This window comes from Salmo trutta, chromosome 24 (assembly GCF_901001165.1).
Source record: "Salmo trutta chromosome 24, fSalTru1.1, whole genome shotgun sequence".
Classification (NCBI taxonomy): Eukaryota; Metazoa; Chordata; class Actinopteri; order Salmoniformes; family Salmonidae; genus Salmo; species Salmo trutta.
In genome coordinates, this window is record NC_042980.1 from 15,444,806 (window position 1) to 15,468,159 (window position 23,354).

Genomic DNA, 23,354 nt, shown 5'->3' on the forward strand with positions numbered 1-23,354 from the left:
ACTGACTAGCTCAATACAGAAGTGGTCAGATGATGTAGATGCTATGCTACAGGACTGTTTTGCTAGCACAGACTGGAATAGGTTCTGGGATTCATACAAATGCCATTGAGGAGTATACCACCTCAGTCACCTGCTTCATCAATAAGTGCATCAATGACATTGTCCCCACAGTGACTGTACGTACATATCCCAACTAGAAGCCATGGATTACTGGTGACATCCACACCAAGCTAAAGGCTAGAGCTGCCGCTTTTAAGGAGCGGGACACTAATCCGGACGCTTATAAGAAATAACGCTATGCCCTCAGATGAACAATCAAACAGGTAAAGTGTCAATACAGGACTGAGATTGAATCCTACCACACCGGCTCTGACACTCGTAGGATGTGGCAGGGCTTGCAAACTATTACAGACTACAAAGAGAAACCCAGCTGTGAGCTGCTCAGTGATCACGCTCTCCTTAGCCGATGTGAGCAAGACCTTTAAACAGGTCAACATTCACATAGCCGCGGGGCCAGACGGATTACCAGGATGTGTACTCAGAGCATGCACGGACCAACTGGCAAGTGTAATTTTCAACCTCTCCCTGATCGAATTTGTAATACCTACATGTTTCAAGCAGACCACCATAGTCCCTGTGACAAGAAAACAAAGGTAACCTGCCTAAATGACTACCGCCCCATAGCACTCACGTCAGTAGCCATGAAGTGCTTTGAAAGTCTGGTCATGGCTCACAACACTATCATCCCGGAAACCCTAGACCCACTCCAATTCACATACCACCCCAACAGATCCACAGATGGCACAATCTCAATTGCACTCCACACTGCCCTTTCCCACCTGGACAAAAGGAACACCTATGTGAGAATGCTGTTCATTCACTACAGCTCAGCATTCAACACCATAATGCCCACAAAGCTCATCACTAAACTAAGGACCCTGGAACTAAACACCTCCCTCTGTAACTGGATCATGGGACGCCCCCAGGTATTGTTGCGTACCCTTACCACATCTGCCACACTGATCCTCAACACAGGGGCCCCTCAGGAGTGTGTGCTTAGTCCCCTCCTGTACACCCTGTTCACCCACGACTGCGTGGCCAAGCACGGCTCCAACACCATCATTAAGTTTGCTGATGACACAACAGTGGTAGGCCTAATCACGGACAACAATGAGACCGCCTATAGGGAGGAGGTCAGAGACCTGGCAGTGTGCTGCCAGGATAACAACCTCTCCCTCAACATGAGCAAGACAAAGATGATCATGGACAACAACAAACTCATGGTCCAAACACACCAAGAAAGTCCTGAAGAGGGCCACGACAACGCCTTTTCCCCCTCAAGAGACTGAAAAGATTTGGCATGGGTCCCCAGATCTTTAAAAAGTTCTACAGCTGCACCATCGAGAGCATCCTGCCCGGTTGCATCACCGTCTGGTATGGCAACTGCTCGGCATCCGACCTTAAGGCACTACAGAGGGTAGTGCGTACAGCCCAGTACATCACTGGGGCCAAGCTTCCTGCCATTCAGGACCTATATACTAGGCGGTGTCAAAGGAAGACCCAAAAAATTGTTAGACTCCAGTCCCCCAAGTCACTGTTCTCTCTGCTACTGCACGGCAAGCGGTACCAGAGTGCCAAGTCTAGGTCCAAAAAGCTCATTATCAGCTTCTACCCCCAAGCCTGTATATTGCCTCATTATTATTATTTTGTTACTTTATTTTTGTATTTTTAAAAAAAAAACCTATGAAAATATTTATTAAATTAACGAGACTGAGAATTTTCAACAAATAGCAGAAACAGCACCACCTTGTGGTCATAACCTAGTAATATCAACCAAACAACTTAAATAAAGAACAAATTCAGAACAGGGCAAAATAACCATCACCAAATTCACTGAGAATCCATTACATGGTGTGAAGAAACAATACTCCTAGCTGCAGCTTCATAGTACTTGTCAGACATAGAGAACTGATACTGTATACTGGCCTTTGGGGTGGGCTTGGTTTGTGTGGTCCGTGGGTGTCGTTTGACTTCACATCTTAATCATTGTTAAGAGGTTTGGTCCAAACTGGATATTGGTTACTATATTTATAGAATTTTATATGAATCCTATAAATTGAAATTGCCAATTTGGGTGCAATCAATTAGCGTAGTTCCTTAGAGTTCAAATAGTTTTTCAACAAAACAATGTTGCAGGAATGCAATCTGAGATGGTGGGTGTCATTTCTCTTTCTTGTGCTTTTTGAGGTGGAACGACCCACTTTTCACTGGAGTGTAGGAATGTTGGACACTTCAAAGCGGGGCTACTGGTTTTTGTACTGCTGGAATGTCATTCTGGAGTTGACTTACAACCTATACCTTTAGGCACGTTGTTTCAAAAGGCGTTTTAAGACCAGTCCTTTTAAATAACAGTCAGACCTTTTTGTCTCTTTCTGTTGCAATAACTTGAGTGCGGACACAAAACGAAGCTACCAATTTAATAAGGTGTTGAGCCTAATATTTTCAGTGATCAGCATTTTCTTATGCCGTGTGCAATATTTATTACAGTACTTTCAAAAGATTCCCCCAGCTCTCTTAGGATTAATGTTAGCTAAGGGACAGAGACCAGACCACTGTTGCTTCCATTTAATTGCACAATAAATTCATTAACCTCTGGACAGCCGTATTCGGCTGCTTGTTGATGCGCGGAGTTGTGTCATCGTCCAGTGTGATGACAGGAGATCACACAGGCTGGCATGGAGAGTATGTCTGTCTCATTTCTCAGGCTCCTCATCATTTACACCGCCTGGCTGTTTTGGCAGGCATTCATCACGGTTTTACTCCACTACGTTAGCATCCCATCACGTGTACCAACGTGATTCACGGGTCCCTTCTAGGAGTAGTGGGCCTATTTAATCTGTCTGCTGGGGGAAATCTTGAATCATGTCGTATTATAACTTAGTGATTTCTGAAAAGCGTTCCCTTAGGATGAGCATAGTGATTTAACACAGATGAAGAAGCACATTACTGAACTGTCAGAGCTCAATTATGTTGTAGATATTGAGATACAATTCTGCCTGACGTTTGAGTTCAGTGCTCAACCCTGTTTCTTGTGTCCTCTTCCGTGATTATCATTAGGCCTATGCCGACAATGTTCCTTCCTTGGAATATCATTTTAGGAGAATATCCGGTTGTTGGACACACATTTTCTTGGTAATGCCCTTCTAAGATATGCTTCTCCATGGAGTAGTACTTAACGACCTGAGATCTAAGCCACACCCTGTCTGGTTGCTGTTGATGATAGTGATTGAGATGAATAGGTTTTCTTCCCCAAATTTACTTTGCCACCGGCTTTTCACTGTTACCCCTATATGCATTTAGTAGTGGTGCACCACCGCTGCTAAATTATGGCTGTCACCCACCCACCCACCGCTAACTCTGCCACCGCTGCTGATAAAACAAATCCTAGGGGGAAACACTGCCTGTGGTTGGCTGTGTGCAGTACACATGGGAAGGTCATCTGTCAGGGGTTACGCCTAGGTGTGACTGCAGCCTCCCGTACTGCAAATATGCTTACTGATAGGCATGTGGAAAGCCCATTGAATAACTGATAGCAAAACGAGAGAACTACAACATTTTCCCATTGCAACAGTTTGATAAGTGGCAAATAAACCACTTTTTCAACTACTACTGTTTGCAACAGGATGTCGCGTATGGACTTTCTGACGTTTTCATGAGGTGCAAGGCCATGGCCTTCTAAAAGTGCTTCCTTGTATTGTCTTCCTGCCTTGAGATGTTTGTCCTGTGTCCTCCTTTGACCTCAGACAGCATTAGTACAGTATTAGCTGCTGCTACTATAACAATGAAACTTACTTCAACTGTTTGTTTCCCAAGGCAGGAGATTATGAAGTGGAATGGCTGGGGGTACAGTGACTCCAAATTCCTCTTCAATAAGAAGGGTCAAGCAGAATTCACAGGCAAAAGGTACAGTATACGGTCCCAACATTTTCAACCAATTATTTTTATTCTCATGAAGAACATTATGTATTATGATCTGTAAATACGAATGTATCCATTATTCAGTGATAGAATTCTCAATCTGGATTGTACACATTCTCAATCTGGATTGTACACATTCTCAATCTGGATTGTACACATTCTCAATCTGGATTGCGCTCTCCACTCCTACATACCACCTACAGTTAAAGTCAGAAGTTTACATACATTTAGGATGGAGTCATTAAAACTTGTTTTTCTACCACTCCACAAATTTCTTGTTAACAAACTATAGTTTTGGCAAGTCGGTTAGGACATCTACTTTGTGCATGACACAAGTAATTTTCCAACAATTGTTTACAGACAGATTATTTCACTGTATCACAATTCCAGTGGGTCAGAAGTTTACATTCACTAAGTTGACTGTGCCTTTAAACAAGACCTCAGGAAAAAAAATAGTAGACCTCCACAAGTCTGGTTCATCCTTGGGATCAATTTCCAAATGCCTGAAGGTACCATGTTCATCTGTACAAACAATAGTACGCAAGTATAAACACCATGGGACCACGCAGCCGTCATACCGCTCAGGAAGGAGACACGTTCTGTCTCCTAGAGATGGACATACTTTGGTGCGAAAAGTGCAAATCAATCCCAGAACAACAGCAAAGGACCTTGTGAAGATGCTGGAGGAAACAGGAACAAAAGTATCTATATCCACAGTAAAACGAGTCCAATATCGGCAAAACCTGAAAGGCCGCTCAGCAAGGAAGAAGCCACTGCTCCAAAACTGCCATAAAAAAGCCAGACTACGGTTTGCAACTGCACATGGGGACAAAGATCGTACTTTTTGGAGAAATGTCCTCTGGTCTGTTGAAACAAAAATAGAACTGTTTGGCCATAATGACCATCGTTATGTTTAGAGGAAAAGGGGGGATGCTTGCAAGCTGAAGAACACCATCGCAACCGTGAAGTAAATAAATAAAGTGGTGATCCTAACTGGCCTAAGACAAGGAATTTTTACTAGGATTAAATATCAGAAATTGTGAAAAACTGAGTTTAAATGTATTTGGCTAAGGTGTATGTAAACTTCCGACTTCAACTGTAAAACCTCCCCCTCTTGGGTCGTCACTAGTTGCCACAAATTCATAAACCCTGCCTATTTCTACAATTTCTCTTCTGAAAATGTGATTTTTAACCCTAACATTAACCACACTGCTAACCTTATGCCTAACCTTAAATTAAGACCCAAAAGTGCATTTGTGTGGTCATGAATTTTTACGATATAGACAAGTTTGATTTTGTGGCTGTGCTATCTAGTGGAAACCCCCTCGCCATCCTAATTTAGAGTGGGGCGCTAGTGCCATCTTGTGGTTGGTATCTGTATCCTGCAGATCTTCCCTCAATTCAGTCCCAGACATAAGAGGTGAATTAGTGTGATTATCGGTGGTTTGAAATTCCCCATTGGAAACTCAGATCATTACCTTGCATGGAATGTTTATACTTCTTCCCATTGACCGTAGATAGGCTAACTGGGATTTTTTTTGTTCTGTGTATGCCAACAGTTCTCGTGGTTGAATGTGTGCAATATAACATTTGAAGAAATATGCTGAGTGCTGTCGGAAATGATTACTTTGAATCTCAGTGGATGTAGAGAAGCCTTTGATCGCCACTCTGTCTCCTGTGACTGAGGATGTGTTCAGTACACACCGACAGCAGAATGGATCGCTCTTTTCTTTGGCAGTTTTACACCTTTTATCTATCGCATTATAGAGGCAGAGATGGGCCTTATTGTTTTGTACTCGTGATGTATAGTTTTAAGAACAAAGCCTTGCCTGTCAGACTCTCAAATCAAAGGGATCTTGTGGACTGCGTTCTGTACTCTGCTGTACTCTGCTGTACTCTGCTGTACTGTATGTGAAGCTGTGTTTGTGTAAGGGGGGGGGGGGAATTATACAGGATGCTGTGCAGGAAATGGTTCCCCTGTTATTCTAGGTTCTAAATTGTGTCAACTACCTCTTTCCATTCTGTGCCTTCTCTTTTGAATTATTTCTGGGTGCTACATATGCGTGGCAGGGTGGAAGAAATGAGAGTCAAAAGAGAGATTTCTCCTCTCCTCCTCCAGAGAGAATTCTCCTCGGTGACAGAGGCTTTTTCATTAAGGAGTGTGTTTTCACGGTCTGCTGGACAAAGGCAGACTACAGTCCCCTGATGTGCTGGCCTCTGCTGTGCCAGCGGTTGAATTATGCAGCGGCTGGCGTGACAGGGACGGCACGGACAGCGCTGTCATTGGTCTCGCCTAATAACTTCATTCGGCTCCAACCACCACACACTGACGTCACGTCAATGACGGTCGGACAGGGTTTTCTGTGTGTATTTCACCAGTTCCCAGCATGACACCTAGGTCTGAGGGGTTATGTTTACAGATTGGGTCAGAGGTCAATTGCGGGGTAACTTCCTTTCTTCTAAGCCTGTGTGTTTCTGTTCATTGCAGGTATAGGCTAAGCGGGATGGTCCTGCCCAGTTTGCAGGACTGGTTTGAAAACACCTTTGGCGCCAGTGTGAACCATAAAAGCCCCGCGACAGTAAGTGTCGTTGTTTTCAACCCTCGTCACCTGTTGGTTTAAATTCCAATGACCGCAGCAGTCCGTTAATGGCTCCTCCTCCCATGTCTTTGTCCCAGCCCACTCTGAATGCCAGCGCTGTGCCACCGGCCAGTCTGAACGAGGCGTTCGTTGAGGACCTGAAGACCACGGGCGTCCCCTTCTCCCATGAGGCTGAGGACAGAGTGTTCCGTGCCCACGGTGAGGCATGCTGGGAAGGCTGTGCTCCTCCGGGGTGACGGGAGTAGTCTGGAGGGGTCTCACACAGACACTGAATGTTGAGATCATAACGTCACATTTGGTTTTTATGTAGGACAAAAGCAGCCTGAATCAGACGAAGCTGTCAATATCACACTAATTATACTGATCCTACAACCATAATTGCTTTTTTCCGTAGTATACTAAGTATATAACATGTTTTTTTCTCTCTTATGTTAACAGGTCATTGCTTACATGAAATATTTGCTCTCAGAGAAGGGAAGAAATTTGAGCGTGTTCCGGACATGGTGGTGTGGCCAAGTGAGTTTTTGCGACACTACTATTGTCAACGGTCCTTGTTTTCGTTCTTCTTCTTTCCCTCCCACATTGCATTGCTTCTTTCCATCCTGGCTTAGATGATTTAAAGGGTTAATCTCTGCAGAGGCGTAGGGATATTAATATGTATGAGCGGAGGCTTAAGAAGCGTCAGGGGGAGGGCGTTTGATATCCAATACACCACGGCCGGGCCCAGCACAGTACCCGCATGAATTACGCCACTGAGATTGGTTCACTGCAGGTATGGCCGGCACTATTTTATAATGTAAATGAGTGTTGACTTATGGCTGCAACTTGATTAGCCCGGCTCCCAAATGGCCAGCAAATCACAAAGCTCCTGTAGCAGCATTCAAATTGGAACATCCCCTGAATTTTAAACTCTCCAAATCCACACAAAATTGCACTCCCTCTAGCCTCAGTGATGTAAAACATGAATTCCAGTGTAGTTACTTTAGTATGGTTGTATATTTAAGTGGAACGTTGTTAGTCTTGTGAACTCTTATACCCACACCAAAGCCCTTTGTTTAATTGGGCGGCAGAGTGTGTCGGAACGGAGACATTTCTCATTGGCCAGCGAGGGAGGGCTTGAGCCCAGTGAAGCTGATCCATATAGGTGGATTTTTCTGCTCTGTCTCCTCACCCTCAGTCGCTCAGCCAGGGGACCAGTGGGATTGGACGTGGGATTGGCCGGAGCACCTTGTACGCATTGATCCCCCACACCCCACCCCAGAGACCCGGGCTTCATGCTCTCTGGCTCCATCTCAGGAATGCCCCTAGCCAAATCAGAGACATCTTTCCCCGGAAGCCCCCCCCCCTCCCTATCCCTGTCTCTCCCTGTCTCTCTGCTCTAATAGCCCAGGGCTTATGTGAATGTTTATTGTTTTCCAGAGGCTGATGGTTTATGTGGCATTTCTTAGTCCCTTTGCCACATGAGTACTCTTGTTATCGCCCTAACACTAATTTATGGCTGCGTGTTATATAATGACATGGGATAAAATGTCCATCCAAATATTGTTTTGGTGTTCTTTGCCTCCGCAGACTGCCACAACGACGTGGTGAAAGTTGTGGAGCTGGCATGCAAGCACAATGTTTGTTTGATACCATACGGCGGTGAGTATTTTAAAATATTTGTGAACTCAATAGTAAAATTCATTCTAATTATATCTGCTTTTTTTATCTTTCCCATATGTAATAACTGATTTTTAGAGCAGATTGATTATGATACAGTTATGCCATGCCTTCAACCATATGACCTGAACAGGAAAAGGTCTGCTCCGGCCCCTAACCCCTCTCCTGTCCTCCTCCAGGAGGGACCAGTGTGACCAGTGCTCTAGAGTGCCCCCCGGAGGAGACTCGCTGCATCGTCTCTCTGGATACTTCACAGATGGTGGGGAATCAGAGCTCCATACAGCAGCAATCTGCTCAGCTCAGCATTTTGTCTCAACACAACTTACAGTTTTACTCTTTTTATATGACAGTATAATGTCTTGCATAGTAAGATCAACCGACTATTTATTTTAGTAGGGACAGTAAGCCAGGGTTTCTTTCTTTTGGATGTTAGAAGCTCCTACTGCTGTGAATGTTGGAGTCTAGAACTAACTGTAGGTGTGCAGACAGGAAAGGTAGCAGTCAGCAGAGGATGTTCCTATATCCACATCAAAGCTCATTCAGACTTCCAGCCGAGACTCACTCTCTCATTATCGAACTTTGGGAGAATCCTGTAGCAATAATTTGCCAAGCTATTCTCAGAGAAATTACTGTTAGTGAGGGATACCCAGTAGGAAACAGCATTTAATAGCAGTACTGTATCATGGCGCTGTTGGACAACTCTCTGCCCAGGTGATATATTGGCAGTCTGGACAGCGCTAGTCCAGCAGTCACTGAGGGGGTGACGTAAATACTAGTGGCCAGCGCGCTGGGTCAAGGGTCACGGGGCGTTGCGGGTCTGAGGGGAGGCACATGAAAGGCTGTGTATGACAGCAGCAGACACTTTTACTACCTCTGGAGAATGATTGATGGCACTGGGAGGGGAGCTCAAGCTGGGCAAGGAGGTTCCTGGAGAGGCTGAAACGAGAGGGGGATTTGCTGGATTGAATGTTTTAAAAGGAGGTTAACCTTTTGGAATCTGTCTGACTGATGCTGTCTCCTCCCCACGGGCTAGTCCTCTGGTCATGCCAGCCACATGTGTGCTTCACCTCGCTGTTGGGAATTGCTACTGAAATACTCCCCCCGTGTCTTCAACAAGCGACAAGAGGTTGGCGGTTATTGCCTTTCTCATTGGTAGATGTTGTGGTCACCACAGAATCTGTCTTCTCCTCACAGTCGTTACAAAATGCTGCACGCCGACCTGTTTGGGCTTTAGAAGTAAGACATCGACAAGTGGAATGTATTTTAAGGCAATGATTCAATGGGTGAAGGCAGACTTGGGAGTACAGTGAGGACAGCCATGAGTATTTGCTGTCAATGCAACTGCATTTGAATGAAAATCCTCTCTCTAACCTGTATCAGATACAGAGCCTGCTTTTCCTTTGGGCTCAACTCATAAGGCATTGAACCAAGAGCTTATTTTGGTTGTTCTAGTGGTATAAGCAGTGACATTTTCTGACCTCCTGAGTTTTTGTCTTTGCATCTGCAGAACCGCATTTTGTGGATCGACGAGAAGAATTTAGTCGCCCACGTTGAAGCTGGCATCATCGGTCAGGATTTGGAGAGATTAGTAAGTGTTTTGCCTTTCTCAGAGCTCAAGTTTCTAAACCATTTCATACCCAATCATTTCCCATGAAAGGCTCATGTCACTAAGATGGTAAGACGGCCACGAAATAAACTCCCAATAAACTCACCTGTAGGAAGCCATGCCTCTTCACCCTGGGTTAGTTGTTTACTGGGAGTACAGAGAGACCATGCCTCTTCACCCTGGGTTAGTTGTTTACTGGGAGTACAGAGAGACCATGCCTCTTCACCCTGGGTTAGTTGTTTACTGGGAGTACAGAGAGACCATGCCTCTTCACCCTGGGTTAGTTGTTTACTGGGAGTACAGAGAGACCATGCCTCTTCACCCTGGGTTAGTTGTTTACTGGGAGTACAGAGAGACCAGGCCTCTTCACCCTGGGTTAGTTGTTTACTGGGAGTACAGAGAGACCAGGCCTCTTCACCCTGGGTTAGTTGTTTACTGGGAGTACAGAGAGACCATGCCTCTTCACCCTGGGTTAGTTGTTTACTGGGAGTACAGAGAGACCATGCCTCTTCACCCTGGGTTAGTTGTTTACTGGGAGTACAGAGAGACCATGCCTCTTCACCCTGGGTTAGTTGTTTACTGGGAGTACAGAGAGACCAGGCCTCTTCACCCTGGGTTAGTTGTTTACTGGGAGTACAGAGAGACCATGCCTCTTCACCCTGGGTTAGTTGTTTACTGGGAGTACAGAGAGACCATGCCTCTTCACCCTGGGTTAGTTGTTTACTGGGAGTACAGAGAGACCAGGCCTCTTCACCCTGGGTTAGTTGTTTACTGGGAGTACAGAGAGACCATGCTAGGCAGGTCTGAATGGGAGAAGAAGGGGTAACTATGTTCCACAGCGGAGCAGTGAAGGGCAGAGGCTCGGGCGATGAGCAGATGGCACCATGAAGCTAATTCAGAAGAAAAACAATTGGAGAAGGAGCCAGTGTTTGATGTGGAGGAATGCGTGTGCTGCATGTCAAACAGGCGCCACTTTTGCATATAGAGAGAGGCCATTTTGACTGAGCAGATGGCTCAGTATTGAAAGCTGCCTGTCGGGGAGAGCAGTGCCATAAAACACACAGGGCCCGACTCTCCTCACGTCACCCGGAAGAGAGGAGCCATTAGAGCAGACCAGGGGCATGCCTGCCTGCCGCAGGGGTGCAGCACTCAGACAGGGCTCTACAGCTTTATTACCTCAAATATCTTTCATTGTGCTCCTAAATGGCTTTGTGTGAGCACACGTGCTCCTTTAAAAAAAAAGGTCATCGTAGAGCCTTGTCAGACCAGGGGCCCCAGCCCACCATCCAAAACTATCTTTTTACTACTTTTCTTTATTTTTCTGCTCCTCCACTTTATTTTGGTCGGTTTATTTTAGACCGTTGTAAAAATGTATGTCACCAAGCCAAGAATTTGAACACAAAAAGCCCCATAACGATCCCACGATTTGAATCCAACAACGGAAGAGGAGTTTGTTTGTTTCATGCTGTTTTGGTTTCATAACCAAATCCTTGTGGTTTTAGTGGTTTGAGTTTGTTTAACCAGCTACGGTATGTGCTCCTATGAATCCGGATGAGTGTACCTCTCTGTTGTGTTTCCTCCGCAGCTCAACGAGAGCGGCTACTGTACGGGGCATGAGCCCGACTCCATGGAGTTCAGTTCTCTAGGAGGCTGGGTGGCCACGAGGGCATCGGGCATGAAGAAGAACGTATACGGCAACATTGAGGACCTGGTACGTGCCCGCCCTCTTCTCTCTAACGAGCTCTGATCTTACTAGGAGACTGAACAGGCGGCAGGTTTTAAAGCGAGAGGCACTAATTAGCGACTTGCACGGGAAGTTGCTGGTGCGGGCCATCAAAAACCATCTTTATAGGAACCATTCTATTTGTTTTTCCTGGGAAGAAGCCTGCTTGCTTTGGTTAAGGTCTGTCAATGGTTGACAGAATGTAGCCTTGAATATGACCTCAGCAGCCCAGGTAGCTCTTGGTTTTTAACATTTTAACCTGGATATTCCACTCCTCTCTGTGGCTATTAAAGTCAAACGTAGTGACTTGAGCTGCCATCTTGTTTGTCCTGTGTGCAGGTGATCCACATAAAGGTGGTGACCCCTCGAGGGGTGATAGAGAAGAGCTGCCAGGGGCCACGCATGTCCACTGGGCCAGACATCCACCACTTCATCCTGGGCTCAGAAGGTAAGACTCGCCTCTCCTCTCGTGGCGCATGACTGCAACATGGTAAAAGTTCACCGTGTGTGTGTGTGTGTGTGTGTGTGTGTGTGTGTGTGTGTGTGTGTGTATAATGTGATGGGGGTGTAGTAGTAACGCGGTACTTCTCACATAGCGGCTCAGGTTAACCTGAACCACAGCGGGAGAAGAGATCTAGCCATGAGAGAGGGCTATTGGTTTCGGGGCCTCTGGGCTTCATGCCTGCCCCCACCCCTTCTGCCCCCCTGTCCTTGTGAGAGAGCCCAGTGAGAATAGTGCCATATGCCAGCCCCCCCCCCACACACACTCACACATAAAGAGGAGGTGCAGGGACTCCTGGCACTGCAGTGTTCAACAGCTGTGGGTACACACGCCCAACAAAGCACTGCAAGCTGCTCACTGACTACACACTGGGGCTGGGCAGACATCTCCATTTGTACTCATTAGAATGTTTTTTTGGGATACTTAACGCACATCTGCGAATGAAAGCCTAACAACATGTATTTAATTTAGTCCAATCATCTCTTTTTAAATTACCTTCAATTCAGGGACGCAGAGTTTGAAATAACGACTATCGGGATTGTTGAAAGGGGAGAATGTGTTGGCTCGGATGTGCCTCGTCTAAATGGTATTAGGCTTGAGTTTTGGGTCCTTTTTTTTGTTGTTGTTGATCCTGCTGCCTTCTGTGAAGCCAGCCCCTGTTAGGTAGGAGAGGAGACAGGACCACCTTGTCCCCAGTCTCAGACACCGTGTGGGCTCCTGGCTGGGCGGCCGGCTCTGCTGCTGGAGCTGAGAGGGAGAGAGAGGTCATACCTCTGCTTGGTCTCATTACAATATCTCCCCTTGCACACCCATCCCACATGCTGACACCTGGTCACACAACAGAGCCCCGAGCACTGGAATCCAAACACTGCTCTGCATGTTAAGTGGCCAGGCGTCCATTTCATTAAAAATGACTAAGAACCCTCTTCCTCTTCTCATTCCACACACAGTATCTTGCCTCTCGCTAATCTCCCTGACCTTGAAGTGGCCTGAATACCAAAGTATTTCCCTCTGTCCTTCTCTAAGCAGCGTAAAAAGAGATTGATTGGAATAATCAATAATAATCAGCTTTCTGTTTCTAAGCCATTGCCAACGTTATGCAGGTGTGTGAAGCAGACCAGCACTAATCTCATGTTGTGTGGAATTAATGTGATGTGAAACTGCCTCCTTTGACTCCTAACGAGTGGCCTCCGGTTTCAGCTGCATGGCATCTCCCGCGTCAGGCTTGTTCACTGCCGCTTTTGACAGGAAGTGCTTTTTTCCCCTCACTGTGGGATAACAGAACGTAGGAACTGGATACTGCATGTCGCTGACTCCTCTGTTGGAAGGGACATCTCCTCTAAACAACCCTGGTTATAGCAAGGTTAGAGAGGGCATGTTTACAGAGAGGATTGCCGTAAAAATGGCTCCTGCTGTCCCACTCGCATGCGATAGTCTTCCCCGCTGCACTCAGTGTGTTAGTTGACCTTGCTGAGCGCGTTCTGCTGGTCCAACCCTGCCTCCTCTTTCTCTCGCTCTCTCTGTCTCGCGCGCTCTCTTTCTCTCGCTCTCTCTCTCGCGCGCTCTCTTTCTCTCGCTCTCTCTGTCTCGCGCGCTCTCTTTCTCTCGCTCTCTCTGTCTCGCGCGCTCTCTTTCTCTCGCTCTCTCTGTCTCGCGCGCTCTCTTTCTCTCGCTCTCTCTGTCTCGCGCGCTCTCTTTCTCTCGCTCTCTCTGTCTCGCGCGCTCTCTTTCTCTCGCTCTCTCTGTCTCGCGCGCTCTCTTTCTCTCGCTCTCTCTGTCTCGCGCGCTCTCTTTCTCTCGCTCTCTCTGTCTCGCGCGCTCTCTTTCTCTCGCTCTCTCTGTCTCGCGCGCTCTCTTTCTCTCGCTCTCTCTGTCTCGCGCGCTCTCTTTCTCTCGCTCTCTCTGTCTCGCGCGCTCTCTTTCTCTCGCTCTCTCTGTCTCGCGTGCTCTCTCTGGGGCTCGCTCTCTCTGTCTCTCTCTCTCTCTGGGGCTCGCTCTCTCTGTTTCTCTCTCTCTGGGGCTCGCTCTCTCTGTCTCTCTCTCTCTGGGGCTCGCTCTCTCTGTCTCTCTCTCTGGGGCTCGCTCTCTCTGTCTCGCGTTCTCTCTCTGGGGCTCGCTCTCTCTGTCTCACGTTCTCTCTCTGGGGCTCGCTCTCTCTGTCTCGCGTGCTCTCTCTGTCTCGCGTGCTCTCTCTGGGGCTCTCTCTGTCTCGCGTGCTCTCTCTGGGGCTCTCTCTCTCTCTGGGGCTCTCTCTCTCTGGGGCTCTCTCTCTCTGGGGCTCTCTCTCTCTGGGGCTCTCTCTCTCTGGGGCTCTCTCTCTCTGGGGCTCGCTCTCTCTGGGGCTCGCTCTCTCTGTCTCTCGCTCTCTCTCTGGGGCTCTCTCTCTCTGGGGCTCGCTCTCTCTGGGGCTCGCTCTCTCTGTCTCTCTCTCTCTCTGTCTCTCTCTCTCTCTGGGGCTCTCTCTCTCTGGGGCTCTCTCTCTCTGGGGCTCTCTCTCTCTGGGGCTCTCTCTCTCTGGGGCTCTCTCTCTCTGGGGCTCTCTCTCTCTGGGGCTCGCTCTCTCTGGGGCTCGCTCTCTCTGGGGCTCGCTCTCTCTCTGGGGCTCTCTCTCTCTGGGGCTCGCTCTCTCTGTCTCTCTCTCTCTCTCTCTGGGGCTCGCTCTCTCTCTCTCTCTGTCTCTCTCTCTCTGGGGCTCGCTCTCTCTCTCTCTCTGTCTCTCTCTCTCTGGGGCACGCTCTCTCTCTCTCTCTGTCTCTCTCTCTCTGGGGCACGCTCTCTCTCTCTCTCTGTCTCTCTCTCTCTCTCTCTCTCTGGGGCACGCTCTCTCTGTCTCTCTCTCTGGGGCTCTCTCTCTCTCTGGGGCACGCTCTCTCTGTCTCTCTCTCTGGGGCTCTCTCTCTCTCTCTCTCTCTCTGGGGCTCTCTCTCTCTCTCTCTCTCTGGGGCTCTCTCTCTCTCTCTCTGGGGCTCGCTCGCTCTCTCTCTGGGGCTCGCTCGCTCTCTCTCTGGGGCTCGCTCGCTCTCTCTCTGGGGCTCGCTCGCTCTCTCTCTGGGGCTCGCTCGCTCTCTGTCTGGCTCGCTCGCTCTCTGTCTGGCTCGCTCGCTCTCTGTCTGGCTCGCTCGCTCTCTGTCTGGCTCGCTCGCTCTCTGTCTGGCTCGCTCGCTCTCTGTCTGGCTCGCTCGCTCGCTCTCTGTCTGGCTCGCTCGCTCGCTCTCTGTCTGTCTGTCTGTCTGGCTCGCTCGCTCGCTCTCTGTCTGTCTGGCTCGCTCGCTCGCTCGCTCGCTCTCTGTCTGTCTGGCTCGCTCGCTCGCTCTCTGTCTGTCTGGCTCGCTCGCTCGCTCTCTGTCTGTCTGGCTCGCTCGCTCGCTCTCTGTCTGGCTCGCTCGCTCGCTCGCTCTCTGTCTGTCTGGCTCGCTCGCTCGCTCTGTCTGTCTGGCTCGCTCGCTCGCTCTCTGGCTCGCTCGCTCGCTCTCTGTCTGTCTGGCTCGCTCGCTCGCTCTCTGTCTGTCTGGCTCGCTCGCTCGCTCTCTGTCTGGCTCGCTCGCTCTCTGGCTGGCTCGCTCGCTCTCTGTCTGGCTCGCTCGCTCTCTGTCTGGCTCGCTCGCTCTCTGTCTGGCTCGCTCGCTCTCTGTCTGGCTCGCTCGCTCTCTGTCTGGCTCGCTCGCTCTCTGTCTGGCTCGCTCTCTCTCTGTCTGGCTCGCTCGCTCGCTCTCTGTCTGGCTCGCTCGCTCGCTCTCTGTCTGTCTGGCTCGCTCGCTCGCTCTCTGTCTGTCTCGCTCGCTCGCTCGCTCTCTGTCTGGCTCGCTCGCTCGCTCGCTCTCTGTCTGGCTCGCTCGCTCGCTCTCTGTCTGGCTCGCTCGCTCGCTCTCTGTCTGGCTCGCTCGCTCTCTGCCTGGCTCGCTCGCTCGCTCTCTGTCTGTCTGTCTGGCTCGCTCTCTGTCTGTCTGTCTGGCTCGCTCTCTGTCTGTCTGTCTGGCTCGCTCTCTGTCTGTCTGTCTGGCTCGCTCTCTGTCTGGCTCGCTCGCTCTCTGTCTGGCTCGCTCGCTCGCTCTCTGTCTGGTTCGCTCGCTCTCTGTCTGGCTCGCTCGCTCGCTCTCTGTCTGGCTCGCTCGCTCTCTGTCTGGCTCGCTCGCTCTCTGTCTGGCTCGCTCGCTCTCTGTCTGGCTCGCTCGCTCTCTGTCTGGCTCGCTCGCTCTCTGTCTGGCTCGCTCGCTCGCTCTCTGTCTGGCTCGCTCGCTCGCTCTCTGTCTGGCTCGCTCGCTCGCACTCTGTCTGGCTCGCTCGCTCGCACTCTGTCTGGCTCGCTCGCTCGCTCTCTGTCTGGCTCGCTCGCTCTCTGTCTGGCTCGCTCGCTCTCTGTCTGGCTCGCTCGCTCTCTGTCTGGCTCGCTCGCTCGCTCTCTGTCTGGCTCGCTCGCTCGCTCTCTGTCTGGCTCGCTCGCTCGCTCTCTGTCTGGCTCGCTCGCTCGCTCTCTGTCTGGCTCGCTCGCTCGCTCGCTGTCTGGCTCGCTCGCTCGCTCTGTCTGGCTCGCTCCGTCTCTGGCTCGCTCCGTCTCTCGCTCGCTCCGTCTCTCGCTCGCTCCGTCTCTCGCTCGTTCCGTCTCTCGCTCCCTCGCTCCGTCTCTCGCTCCCTCGCTCCGTCTCTCGCTCCCTCGCTCCGTCTCTCGCTCCCTCGCTCCGTCTCTCGCTCCCTCGCTCCGTCTCTCGCTCCCTCGCTCCGTCTCTCGCTCCCTCGCTCCGTCTCTCGCTCCCTCGCTCCGTCTCTCGCTCCCTCGCTCCGTCTCTCGCTCCCTCGCTCCGTCTCTCGCTCCCTCGCTCCGTCTCTCGCTCCCTCGCTCCGTCTCTCGCTCCCTCGCTCCGTCTCTCGCCTCTCGCTCCGTCTCTCGCCTCTCGCTCCGTCTCTCGCCTCTCGCTCTCTCGCTCGCTCCGTCTCTCGCCTCTCTCTCGCTCGCTCCGTCTCTCGCCTCTCGCTCTCTCGCTCGCTCCGCCTCTCGCTCGCTCCGCCTCTCGCTCTCTCGCTCGCTCCGCCTCTCGCTCTCTCGCTCGCTCCGCCTCTCGCTCTCTCGCTCGCTCCGTCTCTCGCTCTCTCGCTCGCTCCGTCTCTCGCTCTCTCCCTCGCTCCGTTTCTCGCTCTCTCTCTCGCTCGCTCCGTCTCTCTCTCGCTCGCTCCGTCTCTCTCTCGCTCGCTCCGTCTCTCGCTCCGTCTCTCTCTCTCGCTCGCTCCGTCTCTCTCTCTCGCTCGCTCCGTCTCTCTCTCTCGCTCGCTCCGTCTCTCTCTCTCGCTCGCTCCGTCTCTCTCGCTCGCTCGCTCCGTCTCTCTCTCTCGCTCGCTCCGTCTCTCCGTCTCTCGCTCGCTCCGTCTCTCCGTCTCTCGCTCGCTCCGTCTCTCCGTCTCTCGCTCGCTCCGTCTCTCCGTCTCTCGCTCGCTCCGTCTCTCGTTCCCGCTCGCTCTCTCGTCTCTGTGCTGTGGGTTCTACCACTCCTCCACCAGAGTGTGGGTGTGACGATGCCCCTGAGAGGAGGCCCAGGGTATGTGCCGAGGGGTGATGATGGAGTCACGTTCTCGGTTGGGCCACTAGAGAGCAGCATGTGGCATGTAGTGTCACATTAAAGGGCTCATTAACGGCCCTGGCATGCACAGGACAGCCCCTAATGGATCTGGCTGTACAGACTACATGTCATCTCTTATTGTGTGAATTCAGAGCCCAGAATAGACCAAGACAATCTATGGTTCAACTTGACCTGACAGTATGTAATTATTGTGAATATTTTCTCAAATATGCCAACGTTCATAAACACTCATTAAGCCGTTATCAAGACATCTGTGTTTTTTGTATGGAAATAGAAATTAAAGACAATATATTAAATGAAAAATCACGTTTTGATTTCCTCCCGCAGAATTATTAACTGGTGCCTCTGAGGTTATCACTATTTACGGTGTGATCTCATTAAGATAAAGTCTTTGTTACAATCCTTTCCACCGTTCAGGTTTTATAGAGCCAGTTACTGCATCTATACTCTCCATGGGATTTGTAAACAGAGCTAAGCAAAACAGGATTCCTTTATTGGTGTGTTTACCGCGTAGTTTGACCCATTAGTTGTCCTTAGTTTGCCATTTGGGAGTCCGTTCATGTCAATAACATGCATCTGCATTCAAATTGTCATCCTTTTTCTTCAACCTCTTGTTAGTTTTTCTGAAACACGGGAAATGGCGTTGTCTGTTTTGATAGAGAACATTCCTTAAGGGACGAGTGCGTCCCAAATGGCACCCTATTCCTTCAATAGTGCACTACTTTTTTTTACCAGAGCCCTATGGGCACTGATAAGAAATAGTGCTCTATAAAGGGAATAGGGGTCCATTTTGGACATAGACATTCTTGCGGCAGGGGAAATTCTACGTGGAACATGACACGTAAAGCTACAGACAGTGGATACTTTGTGGGGTCAGAGGTTAGCTGGGAACCCTGTGCGACATGTCATGGGCTCCTGGTGTTGGCCTTCCTTTGATATGGACCCGTTTTATTTCCTCGATAAATCTCATCGGTCTCCTGTGAGCAGCATGAAACCAGATCACAGAGGTGAAAGGTGACACACAGGTCACCACCAGTGATGTGGTGGTAAAGAAACTAGGTCGGTAAACGCTTGCGCGGAAACGGCGGTTTACATGTGGTTACCCCAAATCAAATCAAATGTATTTATATAGCCCTTCGTATATCAGCTGAAATCTCAAAGTGCTGTACAGAAACCCAGCCTAAAACCCCAAACAGCAAGCAATGCATGTGAAAGAAGCACGGTGGCTAGGAAAAACTCCCTAGGAAAAACTCCCTAGAAAGGCCAAAAACCTAGGAAGAAACCTAGAGGAACCAGGCTATGAGGGGTGGCCAGTCCTCTTCTGGCTGTGCCGGGTGGATATTATAACAGAACATGGTCAAGATGTTAAAATGTTCATAAATGACCAGCATGGTCAAATAATAATAATCATTGTAGTTGTCGAGGGTGCAACAAGCATGTCCGGTGAACAGGTCAGGGTTCCGTAGCCGCAGGCAGAACAGTTGAAACTGGAGCAGCAGCATGGCCAGGTGGACTGGGGACAGCAAGGAGTCATCATGCCAGGTAGTCCCGAGGCATGGTCCTAGGGCTCAGGTCCTCCGAGAGAAAGAGAGAATTAGAGAGAGCATATTTAAATTCACACAGGACACCGGATAAGACAAGAGAATACTCCAGATGTAACAGACTGACCCTAGCCCCCCGGCACATAAACTACTGCAGCATAAATACTGGAGGCTGAGACAGGAGGGATCAGAAGACACTGTGGCCCCATCCGATGATACCCCCGGACAGGGCCAAACAGGCAGGATGGAACCCTACACATGTGGAACCCTACACATGTGGTTACCACTACACCACTGTTCATCAACAACCCACTTATTAAATCCGGCATTAACGCTTCAATTATCAAGCAAACCTAACTCCAACCAATGTCAGGCTATTGTCTTGAAATCATTAGTGTGAGAACCTCGGTTTCTATAGTATGTTCCCATGTGTTTCCCCCTAGGAACTCTTGGCGTGGTTACCGAGGTAACGATGAAGATCCGGCCAATCCCAGAGTACCAGAAGTACGGCTCGGTGGTCTTCCCAAACTTTGAGGCGGGAGTGGCCTGCTTACGAGAGGTAGCCAAGCAGGTAAAGACCATTACCATCTTGTGTTGAGCGTTTGTACAATGTACCTATAGGTTACATTATAATAACAGTGAGAACAGTAGCTAAACTATGCAGGTATTGAACAGTGCAGATCAATGCTATATTGTAGTGTACAAAGTGGTCAGTTAATGATTGGCAGATCTCCAATTCTGGGAAGGAATTAATTTGAATGATAATGAAGACCATAATAAGGAATAAGCTACCTCTTTTCACTCTTCCTGGGTAGTGCTGATGCAACCGTTATTGATGACTACAAGCATATGATTTGTGCAGCTCCGTTGGTTACAGAAATGAGTTGAGTCGGTACACTAGTATAGCACACAATTAAGGTATCGACCGTTGAGCCGTGGCTTTTCATGGACGTATCCACACACTACCACGAATGTCTTCTCATGTCTACAGGTTGTGTAATATGGTGTAACAAATGTTATTTCAAAGTCATTTGAAAGGTTTTTCTCTAAATTACAAAATGTAATGCAGGTTCAACTTACACTAGGAAAATGACTAGAATAATGTGTGGGATGGGGAAATGTTTACAAAATAAAATTAAACACGCTCCTAAATTATACTTTTTTTATTTTTATTTTTTTCCTCCAAGAGGTGTGCACCTGCATCTATCCGGCTCATGGATAACGAACAGTTTCAGTTCGGTAAGTCAACATCATTCAAAACCCTGCCATTTCATCTCTGCAAAGGAACCTACATTGAGTGTATAAAACATTAGAACACCTTAATATTGAGTTGACCCCAATGCTTCTCACCGTTGTGTTAAGTTGGACGGATGTCCTTTGGGTGGTGGACCATTCTCAATAACCACAGGAAACTGTTGAGCGTGAAAAACCCAGCAGCGTTGGAGTTCTTGCCTCAAACCGGTGCGCCTGGCACCTACTACCACACCCCGTTCAAAGGCACTTCAATATTTTTTTGTCTTGCCCATTCACCCTCTGAATGGTACACATACACAATCCACGTCTCAATTGTCTCAAGGCTTAACAATTCCTTCTTTTAACCTGTGTCCTCCACTTCATCTACACTGATTGAAGTGGATTTAACAGCAATAAGCGATCATAGCGTTCACCTGGCCAGTTGGTCATGGAAAGACCTCATAATGTTTTGTACACTCAGTGTGTCTTTGTTTAACACGGGAGCTCAAAGTGAAGAAGTAGTCCATGCTCTCTGGCTCCACACGCTGCCTGTGCTGTGTGGCTGACCTGGTTTCCATTTCCCAAGTTATTCCCTCTAGTTCCCTCCACAGTTCACCCTCCTCTGTAGCCTTTCTCAGACAAGGCTGGAATCTGAGGAACATGCTAGTACCTTCTAGTGATTGGGGGGATCGATATACATATAGGGATATTATTGTTCATGATATATTGCATCGTTTTGACAATAAAGCAATATTATTTTTGCGCTAGTTGGCTGTACCTGCACCAAAACTCCAGTATTTTTCCTTCATAGCTTGTTCTCCTTCATAGCTTGTTCTCCATCTTTTTAAATAGGGAGACAGTTTGATTTCCATGACTGATCAAAACTCATTTTCTCAAGGCTCTCTCTGTCCCTCTGCAGCAGACATATGGTGAGGAATATGTTTGGAACATCGATCGCAATAAAATCACAGTATCGAATCGCAATGCATGTAGAATCACAATATATATCGTATCGGCATCTAAGTATCGTGATAATATCATATCGTGAGGTCCCTGGCAATTCCCAGCTTGAGTACCTTCATATGCCACGTCTTTCTGCTCAATCATTGTATTTTGGAAAATAGTCTAATTCCTTGAATCTGACATTCTTTTTAATTGCCATTTGGCCTGGTTTTGTGTGAGCCTTTTTCCTCCCCAACTGTAATCCATTTGAGAAAAGAATAAAGCATTGACAACGTTTCTTCATGTCTGCTTTTGCCTCTCTTTGCTGCGTTGCATTAAGTTAAATGTAGCGTTATTTTAGCAGAGTATCTAGCTGCACACACACACACACACACGACTCGTGGATTGAAGCCCAATGAAAAATGACCTTGGCAACAATTAAGCAGTTGTTATATTGAAGTTTTACATTCCACCAGAACTCAAGAAAAATATTGTATCAGGCGTTGGTGCCAGACATCTTTGTAAAGTTCTTCAGTCTCCTGGGATCTCATTAGTCTCCCTATATTCCCACTTTTCACCGAGTGAGCACTTCTTAGCATTAAGCAGGCAAGATGAAGCGACCAGGTTTCCCACTAATAACTGAACCTCAGTCTGGACTGATAGGATACCTTCTTGGACTTATTAGTGCCTTCCCAGCAAACCGGGAACATTCCCTGGATATTAGCGAACATTCTCATTAAGTTGTAGTTAGGATTTTATCTAACATTACCATGATAACATTCAAATGTTTTTGGTTAAAAAAAAAATACAAATGTATTTTAATGTTTTAAATGAAATATTCTTGGAATGTTCTAGCATCCACTAAAATGTTGTGCACAACATCTGTAACAACCACCACATAACATTCCCCACAGGTCCCGTGTGGCTCAGTTGGTAGAGCATGGTGTTTGCAACGCCAGGGTTGTGGGTTCGATTCCCACGGGGGACCAGTACGGATGAAAAAAATAATGAAATGTATGCATTCACTACTGTAAGTCGCTCTGGATAAGAGCGTCTGGTAAAATGACTAAAATGTAAAATGTTAAATGTTTTTTATTAGGTTTACAGGTAATGTAACAGAATGTGTTCTGTGAATGTTCTTGCAACATCAGGCAAATGTTTTATACAAACACTGTATAATCATCAGCATATCTGGACAGTTTTGGTGTTATTAGAACTTTTGGGGCAATCTAATGAATGTTCTGGGAATGTTCGCAGAACCAATTTTTGTTTGCTGGGTTGCCTTCCCTTTTAATCACCCTGGCTGCTGAGTGAAGGGATCTGATGTATTCAATGGGCCTGCTCATTTCCGAATTGTACAAAGTAAAATATAAAATATAGTGGCCACTTATCTCAATACGCTAGTAAGATGAAAATGGCAAGTGGTGTGTTAGCCGTTGACATGCATTAAATGCAAATGAACAAAAGGCAGACTGGGGGAAATGACACACTGTATGTATAAAACCCCTCCTCTCTGGTCGTTGAGTATTTAATTAATGAGCGTGATGGCTGCGGGAGACCTAAAGACCCACAATCAAATTTGGAATGGAAACAATTGGGACACTAAGTGATGAAGAGACTGAGACGGAGGGGAAAGGAATGAAGTGTTCAGTCTCCACAGAGTCACCCAGGACTCTACCCCACTGTGATTGATAACCATCCCATCGGCTCCAGACCCTCATTTTAGCTTGTCCACAGGCGCTTTGTGTGTCCGATCACGAATAAATCAAAACGTGCGGTGGCTGAGGAAGACGGATATGGCCGTGTCAAGCCCACTTCCCCTCGGAAACCCACTGATTTATTGTCCCTGTCGCAGGCACTTGTAAAGTTATTCAAATGTTACCATTTATTTTCCTCCTTTTGTTTCCACACCCAAATAAATGTGACTTAGTTGCCATGTTAGTCCTGGAGGAAACAGGCAGGAGATGGGTGGGCTAAGTGTGACCAAATGTGTGAATAAA

The 23,354-nt window shown here is 48.3% G+C and overlaps 1 protein-coding gene across 1 annotated transcript in view; it reads left to right on the forward strand.

Moving 5' to 3' along the window:
* The window catches only part of LOC115160788 (alkyldihydroxyacetonephosphate synthase, peroxisomal), a 40,555-nt gene that overhangs the window by 5,414 nt on the left and 11,787 nt on the right, over positions 1-23,354 (forward strand). The window contains exons 2-12 of the mRNA XM_029711194.1: positions 3,874-3,963; positions 6,467-6,557; positions 6,656-6,776; positions 7,017-7,094; positions 8,148-8,219; positions 8,417-8,496; positions 9,745-9,825; positions 11,429-11,554; positions 11,906-12,014; positions 19,623-19,750; positions 20,367-20,418. Coding sequence (XP_029567054.1) covers positions 3,874-3,963; positions 6,467-6,557; positions 6,656-6,776; positions 7,017-7,094; positions 8,148-8,219; positions 8,417-8,496; positions 9,745-9,825; positions 11,429-11,554; positions 11,906-12,014; positions 19,623-19,750; positions 20,367-20,418 — 1,028 coding nt within the window. The remainder of the gene's footprint in view (positions 1-3,873; positions 3,964-6,466; positions 6,558-6,655; positions 6,777-7,016; positions 7,095-8,147; positions 8,220-8,416; positions 8,497-9,744; positions 9,826-11,428; positions 11,555-11,905; positions 12,015-19,622; positions 19,751-20,366; positions 20,419-23,354) is intronic.